The sequence below is a fragment of the Aspergillus multicolor genome, assembly GCF_047715735.1.
Source record: "Aspergillus multicolor strain CBS 133.54 unplaced genomic scaffold BDW74scaffold_1, whole genome shotgun sequence".
NCBI lineage: Eukaryota > Fungi > Ascomycota > Eurotiomycetes > Eurotiales > Aspergillaceae > Aspergillus > Aspergillus multicolor.
Window position 1 is genome coordinate 1,963,789 of NW_027395952.1, and position 17,285 is coordinate 1,981,073.

General features: G+C 51.7%; 7 protein-coding genes across 7 annotated transcripts; 4 read left to right on the forward strand and 3 right to left on the reverse strand.

Moving 5' to 3' along the window:
* Positions 1 to 57: 57 nt before the first annotated feature.
* Positions 58 to 2,238, reverse strand: BDW74DRAFT_172691 (putative C6 transcription factor; the record flags this gene model as incomplete). Its single annotated transcript, XM_073727629.1, has 5 exons — positions 58 to 466; positions 522 to 778; positions 861 to 1,298; positions 1,350 to 2,157; positions 2,222 to 2,238. The coding sequence occupies 5 exons, from the start codon at positions 2,236 to 2,238 to the stop codon at positions 58 to 60; spliced, it is 1,929 nt and encodes a 642-aa protein (XP_073589948.1).
* A 741-nt stretch (positions 2,239 to 2,979) lies between these two features.
* Positions 2,980 to 7,725, forward strand: BDW74DRAFT_184667 (ABC transporter ATP-binding protein; the record flags this gene model as incomplete). The annotated part of the gene is made up of 12 exons (XM_073730868.1): positions 2,980 to 3,114; positions 3,174 to 3,364; positions 3,417 to 3,462; positions 3,521 to 4,074; positions 4,125 to 4,404; positions 4,454 to 4,600; positions 4,645 to 5,407; positions 5,478 to 5,647; positions 5,747 to 6,276; positions 6,336 to 6,451; positions 6,513 to 6,703; positions 6,767 to 7,725. The coding sequence occupies 12 exons, from the start codon at positions 2,980 to 2,982 to the stop codon at positions 7,505 to 7,507; spliced, it is 3,864 nt and encodes a 1,287-aa protein (XP_073589949.1). The 3' UTR covers positions 7,508 to 7,725.
* Positions 7,726 to 7,904: 179 nt separating this feature from the next.
* On the reverse strand, positions 7,905 to 9,268 carry BDW74DRAFT_172693 (uncharacterized protein; the record flags this gene model as incomplete). The annotated part of the gene is made up of 4 exons (XM_073727630.1): positions 7,905 to 8,682; positions 8,735 to 8,813; positions 8,919 to 9,048; positions 9,110 to 9,268. The coding sequence occupies 4 exons, from the start codon at positions 9,266 to 9,268 to the stop codon at positions 7,905 to 7,907; spliced, it is 1,146 nt and encodes a 381-aa protein (XP_073589950.1).
* Positions 9,269 to 10,344: 1,076 nt separating this feature from the next.
* BDW74DRAFT_6283 (Zn(II)2Cys6 transcription factor domain-containing protein) lies at positions 10,345 to 11,682 on the forward strand. Its single transcript, XM_073733324.1, has one exon. It carries the CDS (start codon positions 10,611 to 10,613, stop codon positions 11,583 to 11,585), a length of 975 nt encoding a protein of 324 aa, XP_073589951.1. The 5' UTR covers positions 10,345 to 10,610; the 3' UTR covers positions 11,586 to 11,682.
* Positions 11,683 to 12,854, forward strand: BDW74DRAFT_6284 (NmrA/HSCARG family protein). Its single transcript, XM_073733325.1, has one exon. The coding sequence runs from the start codon at positions 11,779 to 11,781 to the stop codon at positions 12,784 to 12,786; it is 1,008 nt and encodes a 335-aa protein (XP_073589952.1). The 5' UTR covers positions 11,683 to 11,778; the 3' UTR covers positions 12,787 to 12,854.
* A 235-nt stretch (positions 12,855 to 13,089) lies between these two features.
* Positions 13,090 to 14,186, forward strand: BDW74DRAFT_142558 (splicing factor 3B subunit 5 family protein). The gene is made up of 2 exons (XM_073722745.1): positions 13,090 to 13,648; positions 13,723 to 14,186. The coding sequence occupies exons 1-2, from the start codon at positions 13,406 to 13,408 to the stop codon at positions 13,732 to 13,734; spliced, it is 255 nt and encodes an 84-aa protein (XP_073589953.1). The 5' UTR covers positions 13,090 to 13,405; the 3' UTR covers positions 13,735 to 14,186.
* On the reverse strand, positions 14,177 to 16,606 carry BDW74DRAFT_6291 (uncharacterized protein). The gene has a single exon (XM_073733328.1). It carries the CDS (start codon positions 16,324 to 16,326, stop codon positions 14,278 to 14,280), a length of 2,049 nt encoding a protein of 682 aa, XP_073589954.1. The 5' UTR covers positions 16,327 to 16,606; the 3' UTR covers positions 14,177 to 14,277.
* Between the last annotated feature and the right edge of the window lie 679 nt (positions 16,607 to 17,285).

A 17,285-nucleotide genomic window follows, 5' to 3' on the forward strand; every position in this document is an offset into this window, starting at 1 on the left:
TCTAGGGCTTTCGCTAAGCGGTTAGTCGTTCATCAAAACGTCCAACCAATTTTCATATCAAATATCCTCCAGCATCCTCATGATCGACTGGTTCGTGCTGAACCAACTCCAAAGTTCCATACCTGAGACGTCCATTTCCAAATTCATATCCAATCCACCCATAAGCCCCATCCCGACCCCAACTCCGGTATATGATGACAAATCAGAGCCATATGTGGCATCCGCCCATGACATTTCGATTTGTCCGCCGTTCGCACGAGTTTTGACCTCGATGTACTTGACCGCAACATCGTATAATGCTCTGAATAGACGACGTTGTTTGTCGTATGTGCTTTGTCGGGACATTGATGTTGACTCGAGGGACTCTACGAATCCTCTCATGTATTCCAGATCTGAAGCCTGAGATGTCTCAATGGTGTGGCAAAATAGTATGATGAATGGAATGAAGGGAGATTGGATGATAGACCTGTAAGTGTCAGCACCTGATCCAGCTTCTAACTGTCCGAGTGAAAGTAACCAACCAGTTGATGTACGTCTCAAGGAGAATTGTCTTTCCGCGCGCCTTGGTGATCACGGCAACGCATCGGTCGTGCTCTTGCAGAGTCTCTCTAGCAGCATCGATGCACTCCTGACAGAATGCGGATGCCGACGGCTTTTTCGAAATGATGCTCCGGTAGATGAGTGTAAGCATGCTAAGACTAATGACTCTGTCGGACCGCCTTGCTATCTCATGGTAGTCCAGTCCTAACATTTGGGCTTTGTTTGCATCGTAATGTCTCTATGGAGAGTTAGTCATTCTTATTGCTCAAATGGGACATAGGTAACTCCGTGAGTCTCGTATATAATCAAGACAAACTCACATGGACGTCTTCTATATGCTGCATGGCAGTTTTTAACTCTGCTGCGAGGGTCTGAGCCCGTGATGCCCGAATGTGTGGCGGTTGCATCAGAGCCCCCGGACTGTAGATGTCGTCGTAAATCCGACCTTGTATACTGGCCATGGTGATCCAGCCTGGGGTTAACTCGGACAAGAAGGTCCCGCTCGTACTTTCAATACCAGGACGTGGTAAAGTAATGTCCTGATCTCGAAAGGTCGATGAACGACCTAGGCGTAGCGACATCATCTTCTCAGTCATGTATATAGTCCAGAACACGTTTCGCCTGTGGGCCTTTTGTTCAACGCCCTCTGTACTGACAGGCGTGTTATGCTGTAGACCAAGGGCTTGCACCATTTGCGCAGCCGAATTGATGAAGCCCCAGGCGGCAAATGGCTTGTTCTTCTGAAGGCAATATAGCGACTTCAACGTAGGGTTAGCTGGAACTAATAATTTCAGTTGACAAAAGCTTACCGCGATGCCCATCGCGCAGACGGAATCCATATTTGCTGGCTGATAGAAGTGAAGGCTGGCAAGGACAGTCTGTAGATTTGCCTCGCACAAGAGAGCCTGCGAGCCGTAGTCTTGCTTCATGACCGTATCGGTGATGGCTTTGGAGCATTCGCAGAATAGCCAGTAAAGACCGCAATGGACGATGATCAAGTCGGCTTCAGTGGCTGGACCAGGCGAAGCAACCTTGATAAAGTAATCATTAAAATGGGCAGGTGTAATGTAGTCTCCTAACCACAATGTGGCCACCTGCGGGCATTCCCTGGCCATGCGCAAACACATGAACACCTTGTCCATGGGCGGCAAGGGGAGATTGCGGGCGGTCGAACCGGGTGCGATCGCCTTGGCCTGAGGATACAGTTTGTCAAGGGCGTCGAACTGTGTTTTCCCAGAATGAGCCGCAGACTTGAGGCCGTCAAGCGCGGCCTTCATTTCGCGCGCGAAGTCGGCATTGTTCGTGTTGTCAATGGCGCTCTGCAGGAACCGACTTGCGAAAACAGCATGAGCAAAAAGCGATGATTCGCCTTCGTGTTCCCCTTGGGGATGCTCATCGTGCCCTTCACGAGAGTTTCTATCAGTAAGATTATACGGCAGAGTGCTTGGGTCTGGTGTAGAGACGAGTGAAGAAGCTGGCGTTAACGATAAGGAAGTGCAGCGCTCCTCTTGGTTGATGTTGATAGAGGCTGTATTCCTGGTGGGTTCATGACCCAATTGGCTGATCTTCTGGTTGAGCTCGTCGATTTTCCTCGATATTGCATCTAACTTGGCATCGCTTGACAGGCTTAGCAAGATGTTTCTCCTGACCGTGGTTTGATATTATAGTAGCGATTACTTACTATGAGTGGGAGACCATAACCCTCTGCCTCCTCTCACGCGGCTTGACCCGGTCTGCATATGAGCACTGGATCCCAGCCTTGATGCAGTGAGAGCACGGGCTCACTCGGTCACATTTCACCTGGACGATATTAGACACTAATGGTCGCCCGATACCTATTTACTTCGGGTTCCCAAGGGATGACGTCTTGCCGTACCTTGCGCTCGCGGCATCGATAGCACTTATTTTTTAAAAAAATAAGTGTCAGGTACATGTTCTTGCGTCACATCAAGAGACAAGCTACCTACAGCCAATTTCTCGGGGTTCTGGTCTGGTTCTTCCATCGAGAAGTGAGCGGGATTGCGGGGCTCCGGGCTCCGAGAGTGTTCGCACTTTGACCTCACAAGCAAGCGAGCTCTGTATAGACTAATATGCGCTAGATAGAAATAGAAATAAGTGCAGGCGTCTAGTAATCCAGATAGTCGGTAGCTAGATGAAGCGTCTGTTCGAAGAGATGGTTGTCAAGGTCGAGTGTCCCGGATTCTCGGTCTCACTGGCCAAGTCCCAGCCTCGGACCGTCCTTGGCTCCGGGCTTCCGAGTCTCCGACGGTTTGCCTCGTATGCGTATGCGAGCAAACTGATCAACTCCCCTGACAACATTGCGAGCATCGATAAAATGCTAGGCAGCTCTTTAAAGATGTCTTCCATCACCCCAATTTCGAGTATATGCATATACTCTATATCTTCATTGCCTTTGCAATCACCCTTCAAACGAGCAATATGACAGCTGTTTCTGAGTGTCCCCAGGAGACTGAGAAGCCTGTCGAAGCACCTACCGAAACCGCAATCTCAATCAACTCCGAGAAAGGAGAGAGCGAGCCGGCTGAGAAGAAGAAAGGCACAAATGGTCTACTAGTATGAATGGACCTTGGCCGCATTATTGTCTAATACATCAGTGACTGACGACATGGTAGAGAGTCTTCGCTTATGGCGACGCCAAGATCTACGTCCTCGAGGGCGTTGCTTTTATAGCTGCCATTTCGTCAGGCGTTGCTTCGGCCCTAGTGAACCTGGTCATGGGGAACTTCATATCAATGCTCAGCGACGTCAGCTTTTCCAACGCTGATGCGCCTGATGATTTCATGGAGGCCGTTAGGGGTTCAGCGTAAGCATTAACCTTTCATATTTTGCTGTGGCTATATGCTAATGCAGCCAAGACTCTACTTTATTTACATAGGAATCGCCCGCCTAGTCGCTACCTACGTCTATACCTCGCTCCTCACCTACTGTGCCTTTTTACTTGACCAGAAACGTCCAACAGAGCTATCTAAGAGCTGCATTGAGTCAAGAGATTGCCTACTACGACCATGGTTCTTCTGGGTCTATATCTCAGCAGGCAGCCACAAACGGCAAACTCATCCAGTCAGGCATAGCAGAGAAGCTCGGCATCGTCATCCAAGCAATTGCTACTTTCATGACGGCATTTGTGATTGCATTTATAACACAGTGGAAGCTGACGCTGATACTCATCTTTATCGTGCCACTTTTGCTTATTGTGCTTGGAACAGCCGGTGGACTTGATGCCATGATCGAAACCAAGATTCTGCAAATCTATGCTCAAGCCGGTAGCTATGCGGAGAATGTTCTCGGAGGGGTACGGACTCTTCAGGCTTTCAGCCTGCGACCCAGGGTGATGGCCAAGTATGACACGTACCTTCAAGATGCGTATGCTCACGGAATGAAAAAGAACAAGCTTTACGGGATCGTGTTTGGAGGCCAATACTTTGTCGTCCACGCAGGTATGGGCCTTGCATTCTGGCAGGGCCTAGCCATGCTCAACCGCGGTGAGATTAATGACCTAGGAACCGTGTTTGTGTTAGTATCATGCCAAAAGCCTGCAGTGACTGGCACTAATAAGACATTAGTGTTCTCTTTTCAGTTATCATGGCTGCCAACACGGTCATGCAAGTGACACCGAACATGGTCACCTTCAGCCGGGCGGCAACCGCAGCTTCAGAGCTCTTCTCCCTCATTGACAGGGAATCGGAGATCAACCCCTTTGACAGACTAGGAGACAAGCCTGATGAGACTGTCGGATCCGTTGATCTGGGCGGGGTCAACTTCTGCTATCCAACACGTCCTGATGTCGCCGTCTTAGATGATTTTACCTTGAATATCCCCGCAGGCAAAGTTACAGCATTGGTGGTGAGCAGGCTTCACTTTATTTTGTTATAGGAACTAATCATGGAATAAGGGACCATCTGGCTCAGGCAAAAGTACAATAGTCGGCCTGCTCGAACGGTGGTATAACCCATCTAGAGGCAGTATTTTTCTGGATGGCAAGGATATCAGCCAGCTCAACCTGAAGTGGCTCCGGACGAATGTCCGTCTAGTCCAACAGGTAAAACACTACGCACAAAAAACATACTTTCCTAACAAGTTCAGGAACCGGTGCTCTTCAACGGTAGTGTTTTGGAGAACATCGCCAACGGTCTCGTAGGCACGCAGTGGGAGATAGCATCGCCAGCAGAGCAGATGGAGCGTGTGCAGAGTGCCGCGAAGCTCGCCTTTGCCCATGATTTCATCCAGAGCCTACCGCATGGATACCACACACGGATTGGTGAAAGGGGCGGCCTGCTCTCAGGCGGACAAAAGCAGCGGATTGCCATTGCCCGGAGTGTGATCTCAGAGCCCAAGATCCTACTCCTCGACGAAGCAACTAGCGCGCTCGACCCGCATGCAGAGGGGATTGTTCAGCAGGCTCTGGACAGTGCCTCGGCCAACCGGACGACCATTGTCATTGCGCACAAGCTAGCAACCATCCGTAATGCGGATAACATTGTGGTCATGTCCAAGGGCAAAACCATGGAGCAAGGACGTCATGAAGAGCTGGTAGCGAGGAGTGGCGTCTATGCTACGCTTGTGAAAGCGCAGGACCTGGCACCGACCAGCAATGAAGATAACCGCGGTCCAGAAGCCACGACCATGCCCGGGGAAGCTCTGGAGAACGAAGACTACGCCGATCGTATCGATTCTTTTACCGCGCTTCAGACAGCTGAGACGCCGCAACGAACAACGCTCAAGGACCGGGAAGACTACGAGATGTACGAGAAAATCGGCATTATACACAGTATATGGAAGCTTTTGAGAGGAACACCAGAGATCTGGCTTTGGTTCGCCATAACAACAGCTACATGCATTGCAGGAGGTGAGTCCCTCCAGCCCCAGCCCTAAAGCATAGCCTGCCGTTACACTTGCTCACTTTATATCTCTCACAGCTGCCGTCAACCCAGGTCAAGCCCTCTTGCTCGGTAATATACTAAGCGTCTTCAACTCTCCCAACTTCATCAGCCGTGGTAACTTCATCGCCTTGATGTTCTTCGTCATGTCGCTTGGCATTCTGGTTGTATATTTCATTATGGGATGGGCAACAAATACCATCGCACAGGTGAGTAAGACCTTATCATTTTCTTCGGTCACAGTAGAGATCCTGTCCCATGCCCTATGCTCAGTATCGTCAGAACACTAACTCGAACGTGTATTCTAGACTTTGAGCAGAAAACTGCGACGAGAAACCCTAGACTCCTTTCTAAGACAAGACCTACGTTTCTTCGATCGCCCCGAGAACACCGTCGGCGAACTCATCAGCAAACTCGATTCGTATCCGCAAGCTATACTAGAACTAATGGGGTTCACTGTGGCAATCGTCCTCATGTCCGCAATTAACGTCGTGGCATCGAGCATCCTCGCCATCGCCGTATCCTGGAAACTAGGGCTGGTTGGTGTCTTCGCCGGGCTACCACCCGTGCTGATAGGAGGCTATGCCCGTGTAAAACTCGAATCGAAGATGGACGATGAGATTGGGAAAAGGCTGTCAGCAAGTGCTTCGGTGGCGTCGGAGACCATTCTCGCAATCCGCACTGTTTCCTCGCTGGCCCTGGAGAGCACGGTGCTAAGAAAGTATACCGACGAACTTGACCTTGCGATTAAGCAGACGAGCAGGCCTATGTTCCACATGATGAGCTGGTTCTCTCTTACGCAATCTATCGAATACTTTGTACTCGCTCTGGGTTTCTGGTGAGCCTAAGTCTTATTTTCTGCTTTAGCAGAGGTTATGTGCTAAGATTGTGCAACAGGTGGGGATTCAAGCTCATCAACGATGGAGAAATCAGTCTGTACCAGTTCGTGGTTTCGTTCATGGGCGCATATTTCTCCGGCCAAGCTACCGCGTTGGCATTCAGTTTCGCCAGTAGTGAGTTCCGTCCAGGGTTCAAGTATACATCATGACAGCTAGCCACTGACATCCATCCCAGGCTTCACCAAAGCAAACCAAGCGGCCAACTACTACTTCTGGCTCAACAAGCTCGACGGGACAATCTGCGAGACAGATGACAACCGCAAAGAAGGACCAAAAGAAGGATGCCGCTTCATCGATTTCCAAGACGTCGAATTCTCGTACCCACTGGCACCGGAGAACAAAATCCTTAAGGGCGTATCATTATCGGTGCGTATCCCCTCCTTCCTAGGCAAATATGACCGTATCTATGTCCAAACTAACACCACCCAGATCCAACGCGGCAAATTCATAGCCCTCGTCGGCGCCTCCGGCTGCGGAAAAAGCACCATGATCTCCCTTCTAGAGCGCTCCTACGATCCCACAAACGGGACTATCACAATCGACTCTTCTACACCTTTGTCAACCCTAAACCCGCTCCTCTACCGCAGAAATGTAGCGCTAGTGCAGCAAGAACCAACCCTCTTCCCTGGCACAATCCGCGAGAATATCTCGCACGGTATACCGGACTCCAGCTTTAACCCTAACCCCAAACCTATCGAAGCAGACACCGACGCAGCAATCGAATCTGCCTGCCGCTCCGCCAATGCATGGGATTTCATCTCCTCGCTCCCAGACGGCCTGGACACGGTCATAGGCGGCGGAAGCAGCGGAAGCCAGTTATCAGGAGGGCAAAGGCAACGCCTCGCGATCGCGCGCGCCCTAATCCGGAACCCTGCTGTCCTGCTTCTCGACGAAGCAACAAGCGCACTGGATACCGAATCTGAAAAGGTGGTGCAAAGTGCGCTGGCTGAAGCGGCGGGTAGTCAGGAACGGATCACGGTTGCCGTCGCGCACCGGCTTTCGACGGTGAGGGATGCAGATTGTATTTTTGTTTTTGGGGGTGGGAGGATTGTGGAAGTTGGTACTCATAGTGACTTGCTTGCGCAAGGGGGTGTTTATGCGAGGATGTGTGAGGCGCAGAGGTTGGACGGCGATGTTCATGGCGCTGGGAATGGAGGTGAGTGTGTTTGAGTAGGTTATGTTTTGTTTTGATATTTGGCCATGGAAGGTTCTGGGTTGGAAGCATATCTTGTTTGTGGCCGCTTACATAGATTTTCATTTGGTGATATCGGCTATATATAGAGTGATAAACTGGGTTAGGGCTTGGTTGTCGCCATGCCGGCGCATGTTACAATCTTTCAGATTGCCCAATAGAGCTCGGGACAGGGTTGATGAGATACAGTCTACTTGACCACTGCCTATAATTCAAAAAATGGCGGTTGAATTCTTCGTAAAAAATACCTACATAGACGTTGATCCGCCTCACCGCTTGCTCACTGCCTGCACACCTGCCCTAGACCACACCATGTCCATGTATATAGTGTCCTGTAAGAATACCTATGCCTAGTCATTATCTCGAGACAAACCTCTACTTCGTAACGACAATAATCCCACCCGCACTCGCAGGCGGATGATGGAACTCAAAGTCCTTGAAACCCGGGACCGAAGCGAGCAGCTCCCTCAAATGCCCCTCTGTCCTCTCAACAGCCGCGCACTGAAACATCATAATGACACCTAGAGCAGCTGTTGTAAAGTCACAGCCCGTATCTGGGACGATCCGATCATTGATAACCAGACGCGAGTAGCCCGGTTCCATGGCCTCAGCGACATGCGTTAGGATAGCGCGCGCTTGCTCATCCGACCAGCTATGTATGATCCAGTGCATGTAGTAGACTCGTGCGCCCTTGACAGGTTGCGGGGTGAAGAAGTCATGGCCCATTGGCTGGATACCTGTCTCGGATGCAGGCTGAGCGATGTTCGCGATGACATTGGGTCGATCTTGGACGATACGGCGGCCGCGGATGGTAGATGGGGGGAATTTGAGAGTGAATGCGTGGAGCTGTTGCCCTTCGCCGCCTCTGACGTCTACTATGAGGGTGATTTCTGGCTGGCCCTGGTCGTATCCATCCAGTATAGCGCCTTCAACGTCAAACCAGTCCACCCAGTTTGGGAGTGATGCCTGTTGGTATGCCATGAATTGATGAAATTCTTTAGCCACCGACGGAATCTCGCCTAGCCAGTCGCAGAGGCTGAGCTTGGTGTTGAACCCCAGCTGGAATGGGGTGTCCTCGAAAGATGGTGGAAATTGGTGGCCGTTACGACGAAAAGACTCAGGTGCAGAACCAATGCAGGTATTGCCAAGTTCACTGTTATGGCTGAGATTAGCGCTGGGGTGTTAGGAATAACAGAGCGACGTACGAAAATCTCGTTGCCACCTCCTGGGCAGGATCAGTCATGAATTTAGTAATCAAAGAGGGCACGAATAGCTGCACTCCAGCTTCATGTACATAGTCCCGCCGAGGCGAGCACTCTCATGATCAGGTCTGAGTTTTGTAAGGCGCCAGAACATGATTAGGGATCAGGGCGAGATGCGATAACGTACCAGCAACCATCACACTTGCGCCAGATTTGTCTGCGATCTCCTGTGTGGTGGCCCCACCCTCTGAGTTACAGATGGTCTGAAAGACCCCAAGCTGGACGCCCATGAGAGCACAAGCAGGTATTACCGGGCGCTGTGGTGATTGTCAGCCCTCAGACTCCCTTACGTGACGCTAAAGGGTCTCTTTGCCATACCATGCCTAGATCGTCGGTCACAATCTCGCGAGGAGTGGTGAGAGTTTGCACGAGAGCTTGAGCAGCTTTCAAGGCCCTGGTCCGCGAGACATCATCCAGAGACGCTCTGGTTGACCGTGCTTTTTCTGTGAGGGATTCAATCCCCTGGTCAAGAGCCATTATGCTGAAGACCGACAAGGGAGACGAAGAGGGCAATCAGTGGCTTCGAACAACTATTTATCGCTTTTTGATAACAGATGGGATGGCAGAAATGGCCGGAGCCCCCTTGGTACGTTGAGGGAGAACAGTTGGGTTATATAGTCCAGTTCCGGTTCGAGGCACTAGGGACAGGACTGGAATCCCTACCATTGTCCAGTGATAGACCCCGGAGGATTGATCTGTGTAGACTGGATAGATGCATCGTCAGCCTGGCTGTGATTGGTGTGGAACCACAGAAGTTTGTTCTTTGCCCAGGCGAACTGCTACGTGGTTTCATCACGAGGACTGAATTGTTCGGTTGGTGGAATGGATGAAAACTGAAACTTAATTTCAGAGCCTACTTGGTTAGCTGAGTCTTATATGCAGCCCTCGGAGGTAGGACGCCAGTATCAGGGCTGACCCTGGTACGGAATAGCTGGGCAGGCTTGTAGAGCATCCCGTAAAGCTTACTCGTCTGATCGAGACAGCCCCAAAGGAGCCTGGACTGCAGTTTAGCATCGTCGAAATATAGTAGATTGTCGAATCGGAGCAATTCGGTGAAATTCAGCGCTCGCCCTCATGGATATTGGAGATTCGTAGGGAGTTCCTATATAGATCTTGCAGAGCGGGAAAACCTTGAAGGCCTTGGAGGGATCAAGCGAGCAAGAATCGTATAAGTAAAGCCCTAGTAGATAGCCTCGTCAGATACTCCTTGTCAAAGTACTCCACGGCTCTCAAAAGCATACCTACAGTACGCATATCATCACAGCGCTGCTGGCTCTTGCCGCGCGTTGCTCAACAGTTCGTCATGGCTTCATTGCAAGCCCGGATATCCTGGGCACTGGCGAGAGAGTCTCAATTGGCAAACATTGTCAGTACCGTAGGCTGTCTGGAAGTAGTTATCTCCCCAAGAATAGACGTTGAAGGAGATTGAAAGTAGCCAAGTGTAGTACAGACTGGCAGAGGTAGGCGCACGTGACAGACACCAGTCCAGGGATTAGTCAGCAGCAGCACCTGCTCGCTTGGTTGGCGCTCTCTTCTGAAACTTCTCCCTCCATCTGCTTGCAGAGCCGGGAAGGTATTTTGATTGGTATGTCTTTATCTCTCTTCCCAGTAACACTTCCTGACTGACACCATGAGGACTAAGGACTCTAGAGGCCCCATAGTCTTGTTCTACCCCCCGCACCTGTGGGAACTAAACCTACTGGGGCCAAGGCAGAGTCGGCTCGTGCAGCCGTGCTGACAGGGCCAGACTGCTCTTAGACGGCAGTCTCAATCATCATGAACTTTTCCCGACATCACTTGACTCTCCAAACTGTTCAACATGACTTCGCTACGTAAAGCCTGTCGGAACTGCACTGCCTCCAAGCGAAAGTGCATCATTCAGGTGCCAAAATGTACCCGTTGCGCCCAGCGGGGCCTGCAGTGCACGTATGACCTTGAGCCTCTAAGCGCCCCGGTTGCTCAGCTCAAAGATACGCCTCAGCTCACCTGGAACCCGTGGGCCTCCGAGGCCCCTGGATACTGTTTGCTCCGACGCATCCAAACACGGCCTGGCAATATTGACCCCGCGATCTGCAGGCCCGGGCATGAATCTACACTTGAAGTGCTTCGCCTTGGTTACCAATCAGTCCAAAGCTTGTTGAGATCTGGAAAGCCTGCGCTCTTCGTGCATTCGAAGCTGCAATTACATGGCAATCACAATTACCTTGAACCTCTTGTGAAGTCGGAGACATCCTTGGACTATGAGGGCTTCATGCGTCTGGCTAAGCTGGACATCGGAGCATTGCCGATCAAAGAGGCCCTTACAGCCCTCCAAGCCCTAACTATCTACCTTGCAAACTTTGCCCTGGATGGACAAGATGTCGAGGGGTTTCTCGACCTCCTAGTGGAGTGGTCACAAGCTCTACTAGCATCTGCTCAGACTCGAATGCCTCTGGAGCACTCACCTTGGCAGACATGGCTGTTTGGGGAAAGCGTTCGACGGACGATAGTCATGTCTTATGCTCTGGCCATGGCCATAAACAGCTTCACGAACGGGTATTGCACCTATTGGATGTTTCTAGAGTCTCTTCCATTTGATCGGCGGGCTGGGCTGTGGGTGGCGGAATCTCCACAGGCCTGGATCGCCAACGCTGGAGTAAGACATGGCGAAGAAGTCGGTGAACAGCTTATATCCTTCCATGAATTCGGGCAAAGTCACCATAAGCCTGGTGACGATTTTTGGGGAGACTCCTTTTTGAGTTTAGTCGCCATCAGTCACGGTAGTATGGTTGCAGAGAATACCTGTGGGAACTAGGCTGCATTGGGCAGTCATATACAAAAGTCTCATATTGCCATGATGAGAGGGTCTCGAGGAGCTGGCTATAAATTCAGCCAGTTTTCCTGCTGTCTGTCAGTTTATCATCACTCAAACATTCTTCACTGCCTTCGACTGCCTTCGACTACTTGACCTTTCAAATCTGCGCTTCCAACCTCAACTGTTCGCAACAATGTCTTCCAAGCCCATCCTCGTTGTCCTGGGCGCTACCGGAAACCAAGGAGGATCTATCATATCCTACTTTCTCTCACTGCCATCCTCCCCTTACACCCTGCGCGGCGTAACCCGAGATCCATCCTCACCCAAAGCCGCCGCCCTCGCCTCTCGCGGGGTGGAGATGGTCGCCGGCAACTTCGACGAACCGTCCTCCCTCGACGCCGCATTCAAAGGCGCATCCGCCATCTTCAGCGTCACCGACTTCTGGCCCCCCTTCTTCAACCCCTCAGCGCGCGAAGAAGCCGCCGCATCCGGCAAAAGTATCGGCGAGTACTGCCGGGACCTCGAAGCCCAGCAGAACCGAAACATCATCGACGCCGCCGCTAAAGTCGACACGCTCGAGCGTTTCATCTTTTCCAGTTTGCCCAACTCAAACAAGCTTAGTGACGGCAAGTACAAGCACGTCTACCACTTCGAGGGCAAGGCCATTGCCGAGGAGTACGGCCGCACCGCCCATCCAGACCTCTGGGCCAAGACAACCGTGTTTTACGCTGGTTTTTACTTGGACAACTGGTTTGGTCCTACTGGCGCTTTACTCTGTCCTAAGCTGGACAAGGAGAAGGACACCCTGGTTCTGTCTCTCAATGATTTTCTCGCTACCGCGCCGTTTCCTGTATACTCGTCTGTGGATGATACTGGCGCCCTTGTGCATGCTTTGCTCCGCACTGAGCCCGGCAAAAAAGTTATCGGCGTGAACGAGTGGCTTAGTTTTCGGGACGTCGCGACCATCCTAAGTGAAGTGTTGAACAAAGAGGTCGAGTTTGTAAACCAGGATCCGAGCTTTGACATGGGCGACCCGGAGGCCGAGAAGGAGAACATGGACATGATAGGCTGGTGTCTTGAGTTTGGGTATGATGGCGGCAGAGTTGATAAGAGTGTCCTGCAGCCAAAGGACTTGGGGATGGACATCCAGCTGCGTTCTGTCAAGGAGTGGTGTGCGAAGCAGGATTGGACTGCCCTGTGAGCAGTGGCTTTAACCCTAAGTTATGTATACTCAGTACTCACAGGCTTGGACCATTCGCTCGCGTTTCGCGATATAATGATGCTAGCTATTTCCCTTGCCTCTTTATAACTTCTCCATAATTTACAGCAATCTCTTCTTAAGATGACTCCGTACTCTCAAATCCTTGAAGTTGGCAACCGGTACTGTTGGTAGATGATTTGCGAATCGCTACCGTAGCTAGCACACACCGCCTTTGGACGTGTCTTCCTTTTGAAACGGCGCTTTAGCCTCTTGAAGAAGTTTAAGCAATTCATGGATTCTAATATCTATGCAAAATCACTACCTTTAGTCAGCATATACCTCTTTGGAAGTTATCTAGAACCCTCAGCACTTGAAGCAAATCGACCTCCGGTGGGGTTCAGTACCTTTAACTGCCTAACTAACCCTACAACCCTGGAAGTAGAGATAGGTCACGTGTCATCCTTATCGCAAGCCTTTCCCTCCATCCCATCTCCGCATCCACCTTACATTTCTCTCCCTCATTCCAACTCCCCTCAACTTCTTCCCAATCTCCAATCCAAACCAAACCCCCTCCCACTTCCACCCCAACTTCCTTCAACAAAACCGCAACTCTAAAAAAATGGCCGACAAACTCCGCACCCTCCAAAACCTCGAAGCGCAGCAAGCACGGTACATCGGCACAGGCCATGCAGACACAACAAAGCACGAGTTCCTATCGAATATCGTGCGCGATTCCTACGCTTCTTATGTCGGCCACGCGCCGCTGCTGGGGTACATGGCGCTGGGAATGGGCGAGAGCCGCGAGAAGGTGCGCGCGATGATGATTGAGAGGATGGTGAGGGGGGCAGGGAATCCGCCGGAGGTTCGTATTCTATTCCTTTCTCTTTTCTGATCTCTTGATGTTGAGGTGTATGGGGCTAATGGGACTTGGTGTAGACGCAGGAGTAGGGATTGAGCGGATGAATTCGAGACGGTATAAGATGCGACGAGGTTCTTGGGTTGAGGTGAGTGATGCGAAGCGAGTCGACTATGGACGATCAAATACGAGACAAGACGAGACGAGACGAGATTCGAAGGCAACGCCACTCTGAAAGCTGCGAGCGGATGGGGTTGGATATGGTCGACTTGGGACAGGATGCAGTCACACTGGACGTTTCGCTCGATGGGTTACGATCGGTTCGAAAGGGTACAACGCGAGGCGAAGCTGCCAGGCCTCATCCGTCTATTCCGCGAGACGCTCGAATATGGCGCACCACAATGGAATCGACAGCACGAGATCAGGTCTGGTGACGGATGAAAGGGCATACATGCCATGGCGTCTACGGCGTTGCGGCTACAATTTAGATTTACGGACTCAAAATACCAGCAGATAGACCTCGCAGAGGCTCTGATTTTATTACTATCATAACTAATGTACAGTATGTATGTTGATGCTCAATTCATTATGATCATGCCCAGTCCACTCCCGTCCAGTCTAGCCAGTCCATCCTATCACTTCGCATCCGCATCTTTACTTGGACTCGCACCCCCCTGTCTCGCTAGCTTCGTGTTCTCCGCCTGTAAGGCTTTGATGAGACCAAGCCACTGCTTCCGCTCACTCTTCAACCGATCGCACTCTTTCTTCAACTGCTCCACCTCTCTCTTCAGAGCTTCGTTCTCGTCGCGCGAGCGTGCCTTTTCCTCCTTCTCTGCCTCCTTCCGGTGCTGCGCCTCGACTCTAGCCGCTTCCTTGATCTGATGCCGCTCGATCTTAGCGAGACGGCGGACGAGCTTGGACTCCTCACGGAAGAGACCAGAGGCGACTTTGTGCATTTCCGGGTTATCCGAGGCCGGCGTGTTGGAGCGGCTGCGGTTCTTGGTCGTGCTGCTGCTTGAGGTCCCGTCGGAGGTAAGCTTGTTGGTGCTGCTGCTTGGGCTTATAGTGGCAGGGTTATCAACCGAAGTACGGGCAGAGGATTTCTCTTTTTTGACTTCTTGCTCGTCTGGTGCACGTAGACCGAGGGAGTGGATGTCTGAGCGGACGAGCTCAATCTGTGCTTCGACGCTGCGTTTCTCCTGGGCGAGTTTGGCAAGTTGCCGCTCGTGCGATGAAAGTTTGCCTTTGCGGTTTCGCTGCAGGAGTTCCGCTGCTGAGGCGTCGATCATGTCGGTGGCTGGGGTCGCTTCTGCGGGGAGGGAGGAGGCAATGGATGCTTGGGAGAGTACTTCGTCTGGGTCATTCTGGTTCAAGTTCGTTTGTTGAGGCTGGGGTTCAGGCTCGGGAGTATGCTCGTGGGCTTCTTTTGTGGTCGACTTCGAGTTTGGCGAGTTGTAGCTGGACGATGTCTGGCGCGAATGCGCTGGTATGTAATCTAGGACAGCCTGTGGCGCATAACGCTCCAAACCAGCGTTGAGAAGACTGCCCACGCTAGCAATAAGGCCGTGATGCTCCTCTTGTTCATACTCATCTTCAGAACTCAAACTGCTATCACTGTCTGACAAGTGGCCAACAACCGCACTAGGTGCCGTTCCATCCGCCTGGCTTGTCCTAGATTGGGCGCGGCTCTGTGGCTGCTCACGGACCTTCGCAGCAGCTTCAGGGTCCTGGCTCGCCCATTCCAAGAACTTAGCTGCATCAGTGCATATACTCTTCGGCGTACCCTTCTCCACCATCCAACGCGGAATCGTACCACCGGGGTCACTCCTCGTCACCATCGTCCACTCAACAGGGTTCGAGTCAGACTCGGCATCAGACGCATCCTTATCCACCAAAATCTCCCTAATCATCTCCACAGACTCATACTGCCCACGGATATACTGATCTCCCTCAGGCGCATTAGGGTGCTCGACAGGCCGTGAAACCATCATCCAGCTACGCCCCTCCTTCTCCTCCCCATTCCCATCCCGCTTCTCATCCTCCACAAACCCAGCCTCCCACGTAACAATCATAACCACAAAATCGCGGCTCGTCGTTGGTTTCGGAAACGTCGCGCTGACATGGTAGACGTTCAGTTTCCCCACGACTTTATCCCCATCCTCATCTTTAATCTCAAGCGTCTCAAGACCTTGCTGCGCTCCGATCCCTCGTACCGCCTGGTCAGGCTGCTGGCCATTCTGCACACGTTCCCGGTTCGTCTTCAGCGTCTCTGCCATTTCACTCGAGAGTTTCTTCTCCCAAACGGTATACGGTAACCCCCTATGCACGCTCCTCCGTCCAAACCAGTGTCCCTGTCCATCGTTACCAGGTAACTTGTATACCGGGATGCCGAGCGGGTTATCCTTGCTAGGCGCCGGTTTGACGATGGGCTTGCTCCATTGTTTCTGGTTGGCGCGGGTTGTCTCGTTCTTTGTGCCCAGGCGAACAGGCGACGGTTTCAGCTTGATATTGTTGTTCAGTGTGCTTTTTGTGTCGGTGGGCGGTGGTTCAGGGACGGAATCGATTATCGTGCGGGCTTTGGTGCGGAGGTCGGTGATGTATTCTCGGAGGGCAGCGTGATCGCGGGGGACGGCGTCCCAGGTCGTTGCGTTTAGGGATAGAAGGGAGTCTTGCAAAGACGCCATTGCAGCATGTGAGGGGGTGGTGAGGGGCGACTGTGTTGGTGTCTGACGTATATCGGGTTAAGGGCGGGATGGTTCGTTCGTCGGTGGTGCGGTATCTAGCTCTCTGGTGCTAGATGAGGAGGATAGAGAATAGAAACACATTGATGAGATTAATTAAGGGGAGTGAAGAACTGGGGGATCTTCGGGCAGTTCGCTGCAGCCTGGGGGGAACTTGCCAGGGTCAAGTACCCCTGACGTCATGGGTCTCGGCCCTGTGTTCCCCTATGATTCTATCAACAGCAGAAAAATTCAGTCGCGCAGATTTTTGTGTCAAGATCAATTTGATTTATGGGTTTTGATTAGACTCCAAACTAAATACAAGCTGAAGCTGCATACAAATTGATGGGAGAAAGAATGTACTGTGGGCGCAGCCCTCCGGCATCTGATTCCCGTCACCGCACTCTCACCAGGAGAGGCGAATGACGAGCATCCAGGAAAACACCCAGCCTGGACAGTAGGAGACGACCCTACAAGCAACTGGCAGTATGCTTAGCTTGGAAGAGACGTATCAGTCTAGAAGAAAGTAACTCGAGTCACGGACTCGGATGCCTAACTCCGCTCAGGTCCGCCACAGACAGACCTGAACACGACCGACATATCTTTTCCCTGACCGAGCAAGCTGCCAGTTGCAATCTGCGTCCATACCCATCTCAGATGGGATGTATCGCAGCCCATGTTTCATCGCTCCAATTCGCCATCGAATTCCAGCTGATACCAGTACCAGGAGAAGCAGATGTTCAGCAGGAATCATCGATCGGTTCTCCGGACCGATGCCACGAGTAACCTGCCGACATGGAAGAAATAAATTCAACGAGTGTGGTAACGTTTCTCGTCCAAGTCATATCCCTAGCCGCGAGGCTCACCAGTCTTGATGACATATATGTGGGATGGTAAAACAAAAAAAGACAGTTTGCCGTCCC